Source organism: Gnatocerus cornutus, chromosome 1 (genome assembly GCF_029298725.1).
Source record: "Gnatocerus cornutus isolate USDA-ARS CGAHR chromosome 1, icGnaCorn1.1, whole genome shotgun sequence".
Lineage (NCBI taxonomy): Eukaryota > Metazoa > Arthropoda > Insecta > Coleoptera > Tenebrionidae > Gnatocerus > Gnatocerus cornutus.
The window spans coordinates 24,609,709-24,628,399 of record NC_142233.1 but is presented as its reverse complement, the minus strand read 5'-3'; the positions used below and the strand labels follow the sequence as shown (position 1 = coordinate 24,628,399).

The following is an 18,691-nucleotide window of genomic DNA, read 5'->3' as shown; positions in this document are numbered from 1 at the left end:
GAGAAGAATGTGTCTTTAATCATAAAAAGATAAAAATTGAAAAGAATATGTGCGTACAAGTTTCGGTACGGGGAAAATGAAGAAAGAAAAAACATGTGATAATTGAGGAAAGTTCGGAAAAACTGTTGCTCAGATTAACTTTAAATTTTATCGATAGGATTGATTTAAGAGTGAAAGTAACACTTTTTACTTTTTAAGAGCGGTCGCTGCCTAAAATCCTTATGGGCAATGCAATGTAAACTGGAGCCATCATAACTCAAAAAGGGTTTGGACTAGAAAACTGAAATTTAGAATATATACTGTCCTTGTAGTTATCTACAAATTGCATGATTTTTTTTATTGATATCACCCCTGGAACGGTAATTACACTGCATCAATTTTGGCTGAAGACTGTAACTTCGGTTTGCGTTGTTGTATCAAAAATGAATCCAATCGGATTGTAAAGCAAGTCGTTCTGAATACAACGGTCCTAAGTTTTAAAAAATATTCCAATAATTAAGCGAGTATTCGTTGCGTAAAATTTTAGATTTCAAATCGAAGCTGAAATTTTGTAATTTACAACCAGCAATTGCCGGCAAACCACAGAAATGAGTACTTCTCCACAAGCACAAAATTTATGGTGGGGTCAGGTAGTTTGACGAAACCAAGAGGTCCAGCTGTTTGTGAAATAATAGCTCTTTCTTGGAAATGGCAATAGGAAAATAATAGAACTGTATTTTCATCTTTGCACTACATTATTGGACCACAGGAAAAATGTTGAAAAAAACCTCTTATATTAATAAGGATTTCTGTACTAGGAACAACTACCTATTTGTGAATTAGTTTTGTGAATTTGTTTTTTATCACTAATAATTTTGTCGTAGCGACGCTTTAAAAATGTAGTTTGTAAATTTTAGCGATTTTTGAGGCATAAAAGAACCAAACACCCAATTCCATTTTTCAAAATAATGCTCACTTGGCGAAGTTTTTATTGTAATCAAAAAAGTACCTTAAAAATCATTCGCAATACATTAGTCTATGATATTTAGTAAAAATTGTTTGTTAATTCCTATTATTTTAAAATGCGTGACTAATTAATTGTTAAGTTTCCCACTATGTCCCTCCCCCACCCCTACATATAAATGTGTTAAACATTTCTCAGTTGTCATTTCAGATTTGATTCAAATTGTTTTTAAAATTTAAGGAAAAATGCTTTTTTATCAAATTAGTAAAAATTGGAAACGCATACACCAAACGATCCTTTAGTTCGCTTTAGATTGTAACAAAAGCCGTACGATCTCAAATGCAAATGACCTCGACGAATAAATGAAGTGATTTGCGAAATTTGGAATAAATCTAAATTTGCAAGTGTTTCGTCATGATATTGAAATATTGAAAAGCGTTTTTTCTCAAATTTAAAACACAATTTGCATAAAATTTAATATTAAAACAGAGACTTTTTTATCATAGTTATGTTAAAAAAGAATTAGCGAGTGTTTCCACTAAAACTCTATATTTCACTTCTTGGACGTCGCGACGCCAAACTGACAGTGATAAAAAAGCGTTATATTCTGGAACTTAATCAACCATAAGCCGTAAGCATTTGATCAAATGGCACATATTTGTTTTCCAACTAATTTTGAATTTTTGTTAAATTTAAAAAATATAAATTAGGCAGTTTTGTGCTCTCATGTTACTTTAATCAGTTAGTCGCGTTTTTGATCACTTTTTTCATTATTAAATATACAGGGTGGGCCAACGAAAACGAAACAGAAGCGTTTTGAGGCACTTACTGGTGGAATTTCAAAAAACGCTGAGACCGGTCAATTTTAGTTGTGAGGGGGATACACAATATTTTCAACTTTTTGCAGTCAACTGCCTTTGAGGGGTGAAATTGACCCCTTTAATTTTTAAAGATAGGTATAGGACATGGCACTTTTTTTGAAGGCCCATTGGAACCCTTTACAATGATAAAATTATTTTTTTTTATCTAACCCCTATAAAAAAATATTAGAACTAAACAGTTGCGATGAATTTACGTACATATCTATCAACATAACCAAGCATGTATAGCACTAAAATACGTACATTTCATTTCAAAAACAATAGCAATTTTGTATTATTTAGAATAATCCTGTCAACAGGGTGGAAATCACCTCAAAGTTGAAATATACATTCTAACAAAAAGGGCAAATAAAAAAAAATTATCACTGTAAAGGTCTTCAATGGGCCTTTCAAAAAAAGTGCCATGTTTTATACATATCTTTAAAAATTAAAGGGGTTAATTTCACCCCCTCAAAGGTAGTTGACTGCAAAAAGTTGTAAATACGTGTGTTGTGTGTCCCCTTTACAACTAAAATTGACCTGTCTCAGCGTTTTTGGAAATTCCACCAGTAAGTGCTTCAAAACGCCTCTGCTTCGTTTTCGTTAAGGCACCCTGTATAATATACCTCGAATATATGAGGCACCTTACTTTATAAAATGCATCTTACTTTATAAAAAAAAACCGGTATTTTTAAATGGTAAAGAAACAAATAAGAAAGTGCATCTCTAGGTTCTACAATTTGCTTTGAAGAAATTATTATGTTAAGCTGATTGTTTTATGGCGGTTATTAGACCCAAGCTCTGGCCTGGTCATTTTTGTGACAGTTCACTACCGAAACCGAAATCTGAAGAGCGGGCTGGGTAACGACCACTCTTAAGGACTTTTATACGTTTTACACATTCTTTTATATTATTTCAGGTCTTTTTAAAAATAAAAACTGAAAGTACCTGTATCAAATTTGAAGTGGTGGATGCGCCAGTTCCGTTTGATCTATTTTCCTCATTTAATATTTTAAACATAATTATGGAACTATTTAAGGTTTCTCGATTTACAAGTTGATTTATGCTGTTTCACTCTTGCTTATATCAGATTTCGGATGCGTTTTAAGTAACATTTTGGTGTAATTTGAATTGATTTGTCGTTCTTGTAAACAAGCATTTCAAGTCGAATGACGTTTTTCCCTAAGAAAATGTGGGTATTATAAAGGGCTGGTTCAATTTTCATAGGATGATCTGATAACACACATGGGGCAGGCAAAACGAAATAAACTCATATTAACTGGTGTCGAGAGAAATACAAGAGGAAATGGAATAACAAAATGAAGGGCGAAAGACAGACATATAAAAGTAACGCAAACCGGAAATTATAAGCCACATAGGCAGCAAAGTGGAAGCTTCTCTGTATCCATCAAACAACATCACTTTCAAATAAAAGGAAATTGATTTTGTAAAAAAATGAAAACAGCCACTAAAAAGATGGGTACTATTTATAGAATACGTTGTAATCTAATATGTGGTATAAACATGAGCTCGCGTTAATAGAGCCTAACCCTGCTATTGTCTCTAATTGTGTAAGTCCGTGAACCAAATTGAATAATTGCCCCCATATTGTTCTTGAGGGGTTGCTTTAGCTAGGAAAATGGGGCAAATCGATGCCTTTCAAACTAAAACTCCCTTAATAAACCTAATTACGTAACCGCGTACCCTAAGAACCATTCCCACTGTTTTATTTTCCGCGAACTGAAAACTAGGGGTAAAGTGTGCATTTACTTGAAATGTAAAACTGACGCTATCGCTTTAATTGTACTCTTCCTCTTAACAGTCTTGTCTAATTACTGTGTTTCACATCTTTGTGTACTCGTGTTGTGCTGAAAACTTTGTTTGTTACTGAGAGATTTAATAAAAAACGACAACTATCTTCCAATTGTTGTACAGCTACATAATATTTCAAAAATAACCTTACGACGTTTTGGAATGCAGTTTATTGAAAAATTCCATGAAAAGTGCTGAATCTGGCGCTATTTTATAGATGAGGTAGCAAGCTTAGCAGCTGAAGCTGAAAAGAAACGACCTGAAGAGAGGACAGAGCAAGAGAAAGTGGCGATAATGGGGAAGCCACGACTTGGAGATATCGTCAGGGCACAAATTCGAATCAAAGAGAGCAAGGAGTTTAGAGTAAGTTTTTTCACTGCTCTAATTTTTTATTATCAGTGTTGAAGATAATTTTAGGGACTCTAATGATAATCACTATTAATAACACGTTCATTTTATTTGTAGCTTTACCACAAGATAATAAATTCGAACGTCATTTACAGTCAAGACGTCAGAAAAAGAATAAAATAAATAAACGTTTGTTTCGCCACCACATAAATTCCGAACGTGGTTTCGTGGTTTTTACGTTAAAAGAAATCAGGGTTTTATTAAATGCAAACTCAACTGCGAAAATCGTGAAAAGCACAGAATTTCAGTTGCAACAATATTTCTTCTTATTTCAGCTTAATTGAAAATTTAATTTAATTGTTCTTATTGTGACGTTTTTTATTTTGTAGTAAATAGTATTTTTACACAGAATCTTGCACAAGTAGTCAAACAAATCAGTGCTGAAATTGGCCTCCGGAACGTGTTTCAAATATTATTATTTCTGCTTTTATTTCGATTTTTTCTTCAAAAACTATGAAAGCATCCAACTTGACACATAACTTTCAGTTAGTTCTATACGCTCTTTTTTTCTCAAATAATTTACTAATTTACAAAGAAGCAATTTTAAAAATCAGCAGGATGTGAAAGGAATAAGTTAGATACCTGTAAAGGATACATGTCAGTTTTTATTAATAGATGGTTTCACAAGCAACGGACAAGTTTGTTAGTAATGACATACAAGATGTAATGATGAAAAACATAAAGTTATACTTAATAAAATTCTGTTGAACGACCACTGAGCTCCATTTTAAATTCGCGCCTTCAAAAAAATCTCTACAAGAAAAATGAGGATTAGCATAATTAGTATCTCAAATAAAATAGGCTTTCAGTCACATCTAACATAACCCAGCTGTCTAGACTAACTACCAATTTACTTAAAATTTATGTCGAAACAATAAAATTATAATAATAATAATTTTATTATCTTTTTATCAAGCCTATATACTTAACACGCTACTACCATTTTGGCCGTTTGCATAAACCAGTCAAATTTTAGTGCTGTTGTTATCTTCACCCCAATCTTTAAATATATCCACTACTTTCGCGGCGGGGGTGCAAGTTATATAATCAGCACACTTAGTTTTGAGTGAGCATTTTAATTTTCCTTTCACCATAAGTGTGTAAAGAAAATAACAATTTTATGATTTCAGAACACTGTAGACAAATTAGTACAACGAGCAAACGCCTCATTGCTGATTGGTACCTCATCCTGGAAAGAACAATTCGTAGAAGCCGTCACAGTGAGCGCCAGTGAAGATTCAGACCAGAAGGAGCCGTCTGGACTCGACTATGTGATGCATGTCGTCACGTTATTCTGGAAAATTCTATTTGCCTTTGTGCCACCCACAGGTATTCGATTCTGACTATTTCGCAATTTATTACCGACTATGAATTCTGTAATTCAATTTTCAACGACCTCCTCCACTCGCATAAACCATACTGTCTTCTCTTTGTAGATTTGTGCAAAGGATATCTCTGCTTTGTCGTATCGATCTTGATCATAGGGATAGTTACGGCTGTAATAGGTGACGTGGCTTCCCACTTTGGATACACTCTAGGTATCCAAGATTCTGTCACTGCGATCGTTTTCGTAGCTCTCGGAACCAGCATACCAGGTAAGCAATGATAATTAAGTCAGACGCGGAAATTGAAAGTCTTCACAAGACGTTTATTAATCTGATTAAGCAAGTTCCTTCAGTTGCGACATAATCAATCATGCCGAGTCGGAAAATTTATTTCTTGCAAAAATTTTTATCGCTCCACAGTAAAAACGTCATTACTTCAGTTGCAGTAATGATGTGGGTCTGTTTCCTAAAAGAAAACTCTCACGTTACAAGCTTAGTTTAGCTCGACATTTAACAAACGAACGTCTCACCAAGGGACGTTTCCCATTCGTTTCCACATTTTTGCACAGAACATCCACTTCAATTTACCTAAATAAACTTTTTCGCATCCCCAAGGACTTCTGCTAGATATAATCCAAAATGTATTAAACTCTTTAATTACGTACGTTTTGGCTTCACTGTGACTGCATGTGCTACGTGTACGACACCACAAATTCAGTCAGTTGGATGACCCGATTTGAGTTTGTTGTTACCAAATGTGCACAGTTTTTGCATGAGCTTTTGGAAAATGTAGGCCAACCTTCTGGAAAGCTTCTTATTGCATTTACTTCGTTATAGATCAAAGTCAGGATGAACTATCTGGCGCTACACTCTAGATAACAGACACACGGATCTTGCAGTTTTGCATTTGCTCACTTGGCTTAATTGGTTTCTTCCAAGTTGAGAAATTTCTTCTCTCAAATAAGAAACTCGGTATTTAATAAGGCTTCTTCCAATATTTGAGCTTGAATGAATCAGTTATTTAAGGGTTTTATGCAAATAATGAAGCCGTTGCGAGTAATTTGTTTCCAGGCCAGGTTCGTTTGCCACTCCCTGGAGCAACGAGGTAATGTTTTCACATCGCAAAGTGCCAGTGAATAGTGTCTCTCTTGCACTTTAAACAAAATACTAAAGAACAACATAAACTCCAATAAGGATTTCACACAAACTTCCTGAAAAGGGCAATTGAGTCGTCCCTTGCATCTTTATCAGACTCTCCAAATCTTAAAGCCTCTAAATTAATTCACATCTAATATTTCGTTGATGGACTCTTCCGTTATTAGTCTACTGAATTACAACTCCTGTCAGGGTTGCTTGAGACGTTTTTTCTTATTGGTTTTCATTCAGTTGGCAGCAATTCAATTCAACAAGTAACACGTGAGAAGATCGATATCAGAAACATGAGAAGAATTATTCCATGTTAATTTGCGTTATCTCGTCGATGCCAGTTTGCTCGGAAAAACCAATACCAGACCGCCTTGGGAAAGGAGAAACGTGCAGTCGCATGTCTGTAAACATTAAACTAGTTATTGTACTACTATTGCATGACGTCGTAATATTCTTTATGGTCATTTGTCTGCTTGTAAGTCGAATGTGCTAATGTACTTTCAGCGAAAAGCTCACTTCACATTTCCGATCATAATCACGATAAGGATGCTTTTACTCAGTGATGAATTACTCACGATAACAAAAACAAGTTTTAATGAGCGATCATCTGGAAAACTCTAAAACTGTAATTGCACGTAATGTACGTTAGCAAGCAAAAGGAACACAAATGATCTGTTTTTTCTATTGAAACTACAAACTCCGTTTAATTCGTTCGTTGTATAATTATAATAATAAAACTGCTCGCTCTGTTAGAGAGAAATAACAATCGATAATCTCAGGTTTCCATTTTTTCAAGTATCATTTGACTTTTCAATTTCGAAGCCCATTTTCCAGTTTCTCATTAGAAGATAGAGTTCAAGACGGACCCTTATGAAATCTAATTTTATGCTTATAGATCTCTCAACGTTGACATTTTCAATTTGAAATTCCCCAACGTTTATTTTCCTCTCCCTTTAGGTAGACGAAAGAGGAAATAATTCGTGTGCATCTCTTCCACATACAATTTATTCCGTTTAATATACTTCCATCTCGCTTCGGAAACGTACGTCCCAATAGTCACTCATTTTGAAACATACTTCCCGTCATTCATAATGGATTACATGTTTGCAGAAATTCGCAGCTGTTTCGCTTGTATGAATCTCAAATTGTTAACTCGCTACAAAGAAGCAAATTTCTGAACTTTTAAAGACTTCCAAAATTGCAGCTCTTTGCTTATCTGTTGCAGACACATTCGCTAGCAAAGTAGCCGCCATCCACGACAAGCACGCCGATGCCAGTATAGGGAACGTGACAGGAAGCAACGCCGTAAACGTGTTCCTTGGTATCGGAGTGGCCTGGTCAATCGCCGCCATTTACCACAACATGAAAAAGAAACCGTTCAAAGTAAAACCAGGAAAGTAAGTTGGTATCGTTGTATCTCGAGCACAAACGAAGACTTTTTTTTCAGCTTGGCATTCTCTGTGACGATATTCTGCTCGGAGGCGGTGATTTGCATCCTAGTGCTTTTCCTGCGAAGATCGCGTATAGTCGGTGGCGAGTTAGGAGGACCAAAGTGCCTCAAGTACCTAACATCGTTTTTTTTTCTCTGTCTTTGGTTGTTTTACCTTACCATGTCAACGCTGGAAGTTTATCATGTCATTAAAACATTCTAGAACGTGTATGTGGAGTTCTTCAACGGCTCTCGTCCAGTTCTTGGTAAACTTAACAACGAATCAGCGTTCCATTTATAAAGCCAGTACTAGTCACCCTGGTTGTGGTTACCACATACTTAGTCTAAGGCTTCTAACATGTACTTAATTCTAAGAGCCAATCATACGGCTCTGACAATTCAATACATAACCTCAACTACGTCACGTGAGGAAATACGAGTCATATGATTGGCTGAAACATTTATTACTATATGGTGATTGGTCCGTTTCACACAACTCTTTCTGCTTATCGATTCATTGTCTCCATCTCATGGTTGAAGTATAGACTTAATTTTTGCCTTAAAGACAGGCCTGCCATTGTACTAGATTATATTTTTAATGAATCAGTTTTATAACGATGCTAGTACAAAAAATGTTTCTTTTGCCTCGTAGTAGCGGTTTTTTTTTTAAATAACATACATAATTACGCACTTCAAAGGGAATAATCTTGAACTAGATTATAGTCTGAATTAGCCTTAGACTGTGCGAGTGTTCAAATAACATAGCCTACAGGACTAAGTCAACTTTAATTATTATAATGTTGTGCTGTTAAATGGTATGCAGCTTTCAGAAATTGACGTACCTATCTGAAAATAGTGGGCGCCATATTCCGAACACCTGTATATCTATAGTTCTAGTCATCTTAGATATTAAAATGTGTTAAAAGTGATTTAAAAAGACCACGATGTAATTAAAATGGGAATTCAAATTATATACACAAGAATACATTCAAAAGGCTGACGAACGGAACCATTCGGTAGTAAATATTCTGAATGTGTACTGTAGGTATGGGAATATTTAAAAGGCATTATTTTGTTAACCTTTTAATCCAGTCATATCATTGTAATGTAGATCTTCCATTTAGTTCAGTGCCAACGGTCCATAAAATTGCGTCGCGTGATCAACGCTGTAAAACATTCCTGGATGTATGAGAAGTCTTCTTGTGTTCTCCGGAGTGGCCTGTCAGACTGGATTTTATGAACTGTATGTAGCACACACTGTGATCTTGTTTTCAGATAACTTCTAAAAGTAATGATCTTTCAAGTATTCCAATACATCCCTTTAGGTTTTGTACATGTAGCAAACTAAATCAAAGTTGATAAAACGATTTTTCTAAATGGACAGTAGCTAGTTGTAGCAACACCTGTAGCGATTCCATTATAATTTGATCCCATTACATTACATTATCAAAAGATAAGAGAGAAGAGCCAATTACCGGTTCCTTTAAACCAGATCTTTAGATATTAAACACTTCCAGATATATAGTTAGAAACTTTGATGGTTGTTTTGTTTGTGTCATCAAGTTGTGATAGTTCGGACTGAAGGGACCAGAATTTAGGGGGTTGGAAATGATGGAACTAATTAAACGTGCGTGAATTTTGCCGGCATTTACGTCCTTTTTGAAATAAATTTGCAAGTAATTAATAAAAATAAACTAAATCTGTCAAACATAATAATTATGTAATTCTGACTCTGGAAAAATTTACATTAGGTATAATAAGAAACATTACAACGTCTACAATTTGATGCCTATCTAAACTTTCCAGCAATGCGGGTTGTCTATACACATAGGCGCCAATTGCTTCCTCCGTTTTCCGTTGTGTAATAATAATAATAATAATAATGAACTTTCTCTACATCTTTGGATGATAATAGCAGTTAACTTAATCAGCTACTTCTGTCGTTAAGCTACCGAAACAATTTAATAGAATTTGCCCCGCGTACGTTCTATGACTTTAAATTAGTTCCGTCACTGTACATGGATTAGGCCGTGTTGTGCATCGCTGATTCGCGTCACCATCAACTTCCGCAAAAATATGCAGAAAATAAGCCCAGAATTGCGTCTTTTTTTAAGTTTTCATAAAATATCTACTATACGTGAGTGCAAAGCAAACCCGCTCGGCTGAATTGTTGTAAGGGCGCCTCGAATTATCGGAACTTGGTTTTTGTCCGGCGAGTCTAGAATTGAATGTATCCGATGCACTGTGTGATTAACTCATTGTTTGATTGATTTACGCGTAAATCATCCCGTTTGCATGTTTCATAGAGGGCTTCCAATAGAATTATTCTCGGAAATGTTTTCGAATTAATTATCGATTTAATTTGTAGTTTCAAATTCAAAAACGGTAACTTCACAGCTTATTGATATTTTTTTATGATAGCATATTTTGCCATTGTACCTAGATGTAAATGTAAATTATGAAAATTTTTACATCCGCAGATGTAATAAGTCCAATAATTAAATATAAATTGTGCGTGTTTTAGAGCCACTTTACTGTAAACAGTGTTTTGAGACAACAAATTCCTACTCGATTAACACATACCTACCTAAGAATTGTATTATCTTGTCCCTAAAGAAATGTAAATTTATTTACGAACATATTTATTCAGATTTAATTTCAAGTAGTCATAGTGAGTTTTAAAAATTTTGTTAAAGTTGTTTTATTTTAGATTATATTTTTTTATTACTTTATGTAGTTTTAGATTGTTACATATCTTTGGCACAACGGTGCAAGCCAAATGAACCAAAAAATATTATACAATGGATATTTGCTAGAGTTGTTGTCATGATATTCAATTAACGGTTAAATTTAAAAAGATTGTTCGATTCAATAAAGTATGAATAAAGTATGTATCTAGTTGACCTCCTGTGTTTTATTTTCATCAATTGTCTGCAAAATTGTAATTTTAGTACTCGGTACACAAAAGCATCTTTATCGGACTGGTATCTTGAGACGTAATGAGTTTTACAGCTCTCATAATTATGTATGAACCATGCACGTACGCAAATAGTTTAAAAGATCTCATCTTTTATTCACAAACCAACATCGATTCGAAACCGATAATACTGTTGAAGAATTTAGAAAATGCATGGGCACTGTCTGTATACGGTTTTTAAATGCTTTTATGGATTTAAATGGCACAAAAATGAATGCATTTATCCATGAAGGATAAAGTGTGTCCAAAAACAACGTGCGTGTTTCAAGTACTCTTTTTTTAGTATCCTTCAACCGAAACAAAACTTCATGATCATGAGTCATAATAGTTACGAGGGTGAAAGCCAGTAAACTAAACGTAGCGTAGAATGCATTCCATATTTTAAAGAGGAAGAAAGTGAAAATTAATTTGATCATGGAGCATAATTAAACTATGTATTTGTGAACTTCTATTTATTTTAAATCGACATTTCAAGGTCATAATTCTTTATTTCTATAATTTAGCATGTAGCTAGATGGACTATTACTATTAGATAATACATATGAAACACTGCAAATAATTTTATTATGAAAGTGGCTGTAACTAAAGTACGCAAATATTCCAAGCTTTCAAGTTTATGTCGGATTTTTTCTTCACAAAGCAAGAATTTTCCTTTGTGGCGGAACAACCGGACGCTCTTTAAAGACACCAGATCCCTTTAATGTTCTTAACTCAACAAATTCAGCAAATAATGTTGTTTGTCATTGTTTGTCGTCTCAAAATACATAAAACCCAGATTGTGGTGGAATTAATTTTACGAGAAGAACGCATCCTAATTTAATCCTCTTTTGCAATAGACGACGCAATACTATTAATGTACTAGAATAATTATCATAAACATTCATCCGAGGATTTTATTAAACGCCACGCATCGATAAATAGATGTTTGAATTTGAGATTTCTATCGACTTTCAAATTTGGCGCGCTTGCGCAGAAAACTAATCGAACCGTTGACAGAACGGTGACAGCCGCGCGCATGCGTACGCGGTTCAGTGACGTTACTGACGTTTGTAAATGGCAACCACCCCCGTTGTCATTTACGAATCCGTTTTGCTATAGATTTTTTATAAATAAATTTAATAGAAATGAGTACGAAAACAGAAAAAGACAAAACGAAGCAATTACAAGATAAATGTCAGTCAGTTCTTAATGGTCTTCTTCGTGACGAAGATAATAAATACTGCGTGGATTGTGACTCTAAAGGTATGTTTCTCATAAAACATTTAATTGAAAAGATCAATTGCTTACACATTGTGTATCAACGTGGCACCGATTCCACCCACATGACAAAATTTTAGTCGCATTTCCTACAAATTCTATCCTAAAGTTTCAATCTTATCTTTGTTGCCTTCAATTCTAATAATAGAGATAAATCCTCTGTTTTCACTCTGAATTTGCATTAACCAGATCCTTTTAAATGTATGATAATTATTGGGATTTGATTTCATTTTAGGTCCAAGATGGGCTTCCTGGAACATAGGCGTATTTTTGTGCATAAGATGTGCTGGAATTCATCGAAACTTGGGTGTCCACATCTCAAAAGTCAAGTCGGTGAACTTGGACACGTGGACCCCCGAACAGGTGGTGTCACTGCAACAAATGGGCAACTCCAGAGCTCGAGCAGTGTATGAAGCCAACCTCCCTGACAATTTCAGAAGACCCCAGAACGATTCAAGTCTTGAATCTTTCATCAGAGCAAAGTATGAACACAAGAAGTACATAGCTAGAGAATGGGTGCCCCCAACCTTGCCGAAAGTCAATTGGGAGAAAGAAATTGATGAGGAAATCGAAAAACAGAAACGAAAAAAGAAAACTGTCGTTGAAAAGAAACCCATAGCTAATGTAGAAGTGCCCCAATTGCCCAAACCCAAGAACCCGAGCCCTAAACCGGGACGCGTCACGAGCACACCTGAAGTAGCAAAGAAAGAAAATGATCTCTTAGGTTTACAGAACGGGGAAGACAGCTTTAGTGGATTCCTCTCAGCTCCGGCGACCAACGAAGAAAAGAAAGAAGAAGAGAAATCCGCGAAGAGCGAAGAGGAGAGTTTCTTCAATCAAACCGCCCCCACTGAGAAGGAGAAAGTAAAACTAACAAAAGATAGTATTTTAGCACTATATAGCAACACACCAACCAATAATTTTAACCAATTTCAAAGCCAGATGCCTTACCAGGGGAATTTCCAAGCACAGAATTTTCAGAGTTTTGGGGGTTACCCGCAACAACAGCAGGGTTTCGCGATGGCTCCGCCCACGGGTCAGTTCGCTCAATGGGGTGGCCAATCACAATTCCCGGTACAAGGTCAAATGCCTGCCGCGCCAGTTAGTCAGTTTCCTGCGACTAATCAGTTTCAAAACGGCCCAAATCAATTCGGTAATTTCCCCAATAACACTCAATTTGCAGCAGGCGGACAGTTCGGGCAGTTTCCTCAGGGGTTCAACGCAGCGCAAACGCCAAACCCTTTTTTCGCCAATCAAAACGGTTTGCAACAGCAGTTCAATACTTTGAGCTTAAATAATCAACCTGCTGCTAATGCCGCGCCCACACTCGCCACCAATATATGGCAGTAAATATTACCTTAATAAACTTATCTCATCTTATTTCTCTTTTTTTGTTGCTCACTATTATGTTTCTCAGTGATATTATAAAGTGGTCTATTTTTTTATTTGCGTCTTCTTGTAAGAGACATTCGGTTAAATATGTTCTTGCACATTTATCTAGAATTGTGATTTATAAAATATTAATAACAAAACTATTTATTGGGTGTTGCAATATTTTTACATGGAGGGAATTATTCTAAAAGAAATTATTAAGTGCAAAAGTTAAAAACTGTAATGTTACATGTTCCAACGTTTTACATTTTTTCTTCTACTTAAGACTGTTGCAAGTTCATTTTGTTATGTAAGTTGAACACAAAATTAAGTACCTACGATTACATAACATTATATACTTTTTTAAATATGGAAATGTATGAAAATTTTGATTGCTTATATATGTTGTAAGTAAATTTATGTCGGTACATAAAACAATAAATTTCTTTGAAAATTGCTAGTGGTTTTAAGTATGTAAGATACATCTTCCGATTTTACGACAGCTTATACCGTTTATAGGTATGTATTTATCGCTTTTCTTCAAAAGAAGTCATCGAATTGTTTTACATAATTTGCAAAAGTATAGAGAACACCTTAATCTCATCCTCATAATTCATTGACTTGAAATCTCCAGAAAACAAACTTGCAGTGGAATCTGCAAACGTTTGAATTGAATTATTATTGTGACGATCTAGATCAGTTATATATAGCCCTCGCATATTTAGCAATTACAGTACCAATATGGTACTTTTTCTTGTAGTATGATGTATTATAAAACTGAGACGTAATTTTGTTTTTGACATCACCGTTCGGTATCGGCTTCCACTGTTTTTAATTAATGTTGAAATATCTACGATCCTTCATGTAGTTGTCGCCAATAAAATACAGGCGTTAATCAATGTTTTAAATGAATTATTTAATTGTTTTTTGTACGATAGAACAATTTTGCTTAGTTACCGCGCTTGCTGTTGGGACAGTAAGTTGAATTTATTGGTTACCAAGATAAACAAAACGGTAAGTACAAAATTTACTTACCGTTCTAGAACTTTAAAAAAAAGAATTTATGTCCATTCTCATACCGAAATTTTGACTTTTCAGGAATTATTGAAGAACAATTAATGTCAATTATTTGTAACATTTTAAAATTATAAAAATAATCGAAATTTGTCTATCGTGCAAAAAATATTATAAGCATCACGAACGTAAAGGACTATACCGATCTCAGACAATAATTGGAGATAACAATTGTCTTCGAAAGTGTCCTTACCGTTCTTAATAGAACCTTATAGTTCTCAAGGCGCGATTTGTTTTACTTTTCATACCGTTTTTTTGAAACATAATTTGCATTTATTAAAACTAGATTTTGCCATCCAGTAACCTTATACTCACACTTTTCAGGAACAGTCCAAATAAATGAAGTTAGCCATGGTATCCCCATTAATTAATCGACTTTTGTTAGATTTCATTTCATTCCATGCACCTGTAATCCCGCGTAAACCGTCGATATCTGTGCCACTAACCACGTGATTGTGTTGCTACCATATTAGTAACTTTAATTTTTTCTAAGTTGGCAGTGACTGCAGGTTGTCATTTTTAAATCTCCAAAATATAACCTCAAAGTTTCGAAAACAATTAAACATTATAAGAATGTCCAATTCTAGAAATTTTAAACGACCCTGGTTCAAGAAAAAGAAACCACAAATCAATGTTAATTTAGTTCGAACAGCGGTTAGTTTTAACCACGAACCAAAATATGGATATTTTGGTTTCAAACTATACTTCCCTGAAGAAGGTCAGTATTAGATAGTTATTTAAAAAAGTAATGTAACTTTTTCTTTCAGATGACATGAAGGTTGATCAGTTAATCAGCTGTGTTGTTCAGTTTGAAAACTTTATTAAAAACAATGCTGGTATTTATTCATTTCAAGACATCATAGTGATACAGTCTTTCACAGTGGACTACAAAACTATAACTTCAAATTCCAATCCTCTATCGACTGAATGGAGAAATCTAAAGACTGAAATTATTAATAATACGGAGTTTTGTTTAAATTGCATGAGCTTGGCAATGCACCAAACTATTATGAATGATATTATAGAAAAAAACAAAAATTCTCCTGAAGGCAACTTTCAAAAAAAGAATTTAACCATAATTAGGGCCAGACTTATTAACTATGAGCCTATCCAACAAGTTAGGGATATTAGAGTAAATAATTACGGTAAAACAACCTTTTTATTTGAATATTTTACTGTCTAAATTATTATTTTAGGAAAGCTGGTTTCATTGAAAGGAACAGTTATTAAAGCCTCTAACATTAAGATCACTCCTCTATATATTGCATTTTCTTGCAGTACTTGTACAGGTGTTCAAGTTGTTAGACAAATAGATAATGTTTACACAATTCCTAATAAATGCATGACTGAAGAATGTAGAGCTCAATCACACTTTGAGCCTTTACATTCTTCGCCATACAATACAACTGTTGGCTCTCAGTCCATAAAAATCCAAGAAATGGCCGGTAGTGATGAGGTATGCACTAATTTTTATCAACATTAAATAAAAAAAAAATAGTTTGAGAATGGACGGGTACCTAGGACACTTGAGTGTAAGCTCACAGCAGATTTGGTCGATACTTGCACTCCTGGAAATGATATCACAATAACTGGAGTGATTAAGGTCTGTTTGCATTTTGTCATATTTTTGTTTAACATTTACGAGTGTCTCACATTTTTTTGTTCTAATTTAGGTAATTACAAAATTTTCAGAAACGCAACAGTGCCGAACGCTCGAATAAAGCCAAACAAAACAGTCTGTTTCTTTTATACTTGGATGGAATATCTATTGTTAACAACAAGAATCAAAGTGAAGGCAGTTATGGGGCTTCAGATCGGATGACATTCAACATTACCGACTATTACGCCATTGAAGTAAGGAGTTTCTCACTTATTTACCTTATTGTTGTCATACCATGCGAATCTGCTTCCTTAAACTTGTTAGATATTTTATTGCGTACGGTCTACTTTTGTTGAGTGGTTCTTCGCGCTTTTTTGCTGCCATGTGATTTCTTGTTCCTTTTCTCCTTATGTTTCCAACTGACTAAAAGCTAATTATTAGTATATCTTTTATTTCTATTATCTCAGATGTTTCTGATCTTATTATGTACTTCTCTTTGCACCCAATTCCGGATCTTCCTTTTTTTTCTCTTTTGTTTCTTTTACAACTTTCTTGACTCTGTCCCGCTTTTCACCATATTGTCCCATTGCATCTTGTTCCAGGCGTGTTTACCTTTCATAACGACAAGGAAACGTAAAAATTCATTCATTTTTTGCAATTTCTAGAAAATCCACGGGCACCCCAACCTCTTTCGCTACCTGGTCCAGTCTCTCTGCCCCAACATTTACGGCTACGAACTAGTAAAAGCCGGCTTACTCCTTTCCCTTTTTGGAGGCACCAAATCCGACAAGACGAGAGCAGAATCTCACGTCTTACTAGTCGGTGATCCAGGTCTAGGCAAATCTCAAATGTTACATTCCTGTGTTAATATCGCACCGAGAGGTGTCTATGTCTGTGGTAATACAAGTACAGGAGCAGGTTTAACAGTCACCCTTACGAGAGAAAGTAGAGGAGAGTATGCTTTAGAAGCAGGAGCATTGATGCTGGCTCACCAAGGATGCTGTTGTATTGATGAGTTTGATAAAATGCCTACTCAACACGCGGTAAGTTAGTTGAAGATAGTCTTTGTTTTTACTTGGGGTGTAGTCTCTTTTAGAAGCTATGGAACAGCAGAGTATCAGTATTGCTAAAGCTGGAATTGTGGGAACATTGCCGACTCGCGCGACGATTTTAGCCGCTGCTAATCCAGCTGGAGGACACTATAATAAAGCGAAGACTATTGCAGAGAATTTGAAGATTAGTTCGCCGATGTTGTCGCGATTTGATTTGATTTTTATTCTTCTGGATCGTCCCAATGAGGTGAGACGTTGAACCAAACAACCAAACAATTGTCTGTTTAAATTTGTAGGAAATAGACATGAAACTTTCAAAACATGTCCTAGCTCTTCGCTCGGGTTCAACATCAAATATAAATAAAACTTTTTCTCGAGCATCCCAGCCTAACGACAGTTTAAGGTAAGCCCTCCTTCAATGTCACGTGACTTAACGGAGCATTTAATAGAGAACGGTTAAGTCTGCAAAACGACGAGGACATCGAGCTTCTACCCCATAGCCTATTTCGAAAATACATCGCTTATGCCCAAAGATACGTTAAGCCACAGTTGTCAGACGAAGCCAAGCAAGTTTTAAAAGATTACTTTCTTGAATTGCGGAAACAGTATCAAACGGGTGATTGTACTCCTATTACAACTAGACAGTTGAATTCTTTGATTAGATTAACTCAAGCGAGGGCTAAAGCGGAGTTAAGAGAATTGGCTACCAAGGAAGATGCAGCAGACGTGGTAGAAATAATGAAAGAAACATTGATGGATATTTTTACGAATGAAGTTGGTGCTGTTGATACGACGAGGTCTTCACATGGCACGGGAATGAGCACCAAGAATCAAGTAATTAGCAATATTAGTTTTAAAATTGCTTTTGATTTGGTAGAAAGGCAAAAAAAAGTTCCACTCTTAATTAATTATTCTTTTAAGTGGAATTGAATTATTGTTTTAAAGTGTATTAATTTTAGGTAATTTATAGATTATTGTGCTCTTGGGTTGATTTAAATCCATTTAATAATCTGATTACCCCACAAGTCTTGCTGCTAAAACTTATCTTTATTTACATGTTTTTCTAGGTGATGAAATTGCTAAGACTAATGCAAGCACAGTCTGAATCCGATTCAAAATCGATTTTCACGACCAAGGAAATCCGCAGTTTAAGCGAAGACGCTGGAATTAACCCCATGAAGTTTTTTTCAGTTCTTGAAAGTCTGAACCTTCAAGGTTTCATTTTAAATAAAGGCGCCAACAAATACCAACTGGTAACTGCAGACTTGTGATTATGTAATTTTGTAAATAAAATTTTCTAAAAAATATCAATTAAATATTATATTTAAATGGAACAATTAACAGTGACAGATGACTTTAACAATAACTACATTACTTACATCTCTTGAAATTACAATACTGTTTCACATAAATTATTCGGGGCCCCCTCTATTGATG

The 18,691-nt window shown here is 34.9% G+C and overlaps 3 protein-coding genes across 4 annotated transcripts in view; all 3 read left to right on the top strand.

The window, feature by feature from the left end:
- The window catches only part of Calx (sodium/calcium exchanger 3), a 58,001-nt gene extending 47,175 nt beyond the window's left edge, over positions 1 to 10,826 (top strand). The window contains exons 4-8 of one of the 2 annotated variants that reach the window (XM_088031000.1): positions 3,842 to 3,978; positions 5,154 to 5,352; positions 5,460 to 5,618; positions 7,720 to 7,891; positions 7,942 to 10,826. In XM_088031000.1, the coding sequence (XP_087887126.1) occupies positions 3,842 to 3,978; positions 5,154 to 5,352; positions 5,460 to 5,618; positions 7,720 to 7,891; positions 7,942 to 8,146 (872 nt within the window). In that variant the 3' untranslated portion in view covers positions 8,147 to 10,826. Of the gene's footprint in view, positions 1 to 3,832; positions 3,979 to 5,153; positions 5,353 to 5,459; positions 5,619 to 7,719; positions 7,892 to 7,941 lie in introns of both variants that reach the window. The other variant, XM_088031006.1, reaches the window with a different exon arrangement.
- A 1,072-nt stretch (positions 10,827 to 11,898) lies between these two features.
- On the top strand, positions 11,899 to 13,984 carry LOC148180936 (stromal membrane-associated protein 1-like). The gene is made up of 2 exons (XM_088048486.1): positions 11,899 to 12,142; positions 12,393 to 13,984. The coding sequence occupies exons 1-2, from the start codon at positions 12,025 to 12,027 to the stop codon at positions 13,505 to 13,507; spliced, it is 1,233 nt and encodes a 410-aa protein (XP_087904612.1). The 5' UTR covers positions 11,899 to 12,024; the 3' UTR covers positions 13,508 to 13,984.
- A 1,114-nt stretch (positions 13,985 to 15,098) lies between these two features.
- On the top strand, positions 15,099 to 18,561 carry LOC148180935 (DNA helicase MCM8-like). The gene is made up of 10 exons (XM_088045990.1): positions 15,099 to 15,320; positions 15,370 to 15,747; positions 15,799 to 16,058; positions 16,101 to 16,205; positions 16,295 to 16,456; positions 16,868 to 17,245; positions 17,289 to 17,501; positions 17,551 to 17,657; positions 17,704 to 18,088; positions 18,322 to 18,561. The coding sequence occupies exons 1-10, from the start codon at positions 15,176 to 15,178 to the stop codon at positions 18,523 to 18,525; spliced, it is 2,337 nt and encodes a 778-aa protein (XP_087902116.1). The 5' UTR covers positions 15,099 to 15,175; the 3' UTR covers positions 18,526 to 18,561.
- Positions 18,562 to 18,691: the final 130 nt, after the last annotated feature.

Coding starts and splice junctions, on each gene's coding strand:
- LOC148180936 (XM_088048486.1), top strand. CDS start 12,025: ATGAGTACGAAAACAGAAAAAGACAAAACGAAGCAATTACAAGATAAA. Junction 12,143..12,392: donor CGTGGATTGTGACTCTAAAG/GTATGTTTCTCA, acceptor ATTTCATTTTAG/GTCCAAGATGGGCTTCCTGG.
- LOC148180935 (XM_088045990.1), top strand. CDS start 15,176: ATGTCCAATTCTAGAAATTTTAAACGACCCTGGTTCAAGAAAAAGAAA. Junction 17,502..17,550: donor TTCTGGATCGTCCCAATGAG/GTGAGACGTTGA, acceptor TTAAATTTGTAG/GAAATAGACATGAAACTTTC. Junction 18,089..18,321: donor GAATGAGCACCAAGAATCAA/GTAATTAGCAAT, acceptor ATGTTTTTCTAG/GTGATGAAATTGCTAAGACT.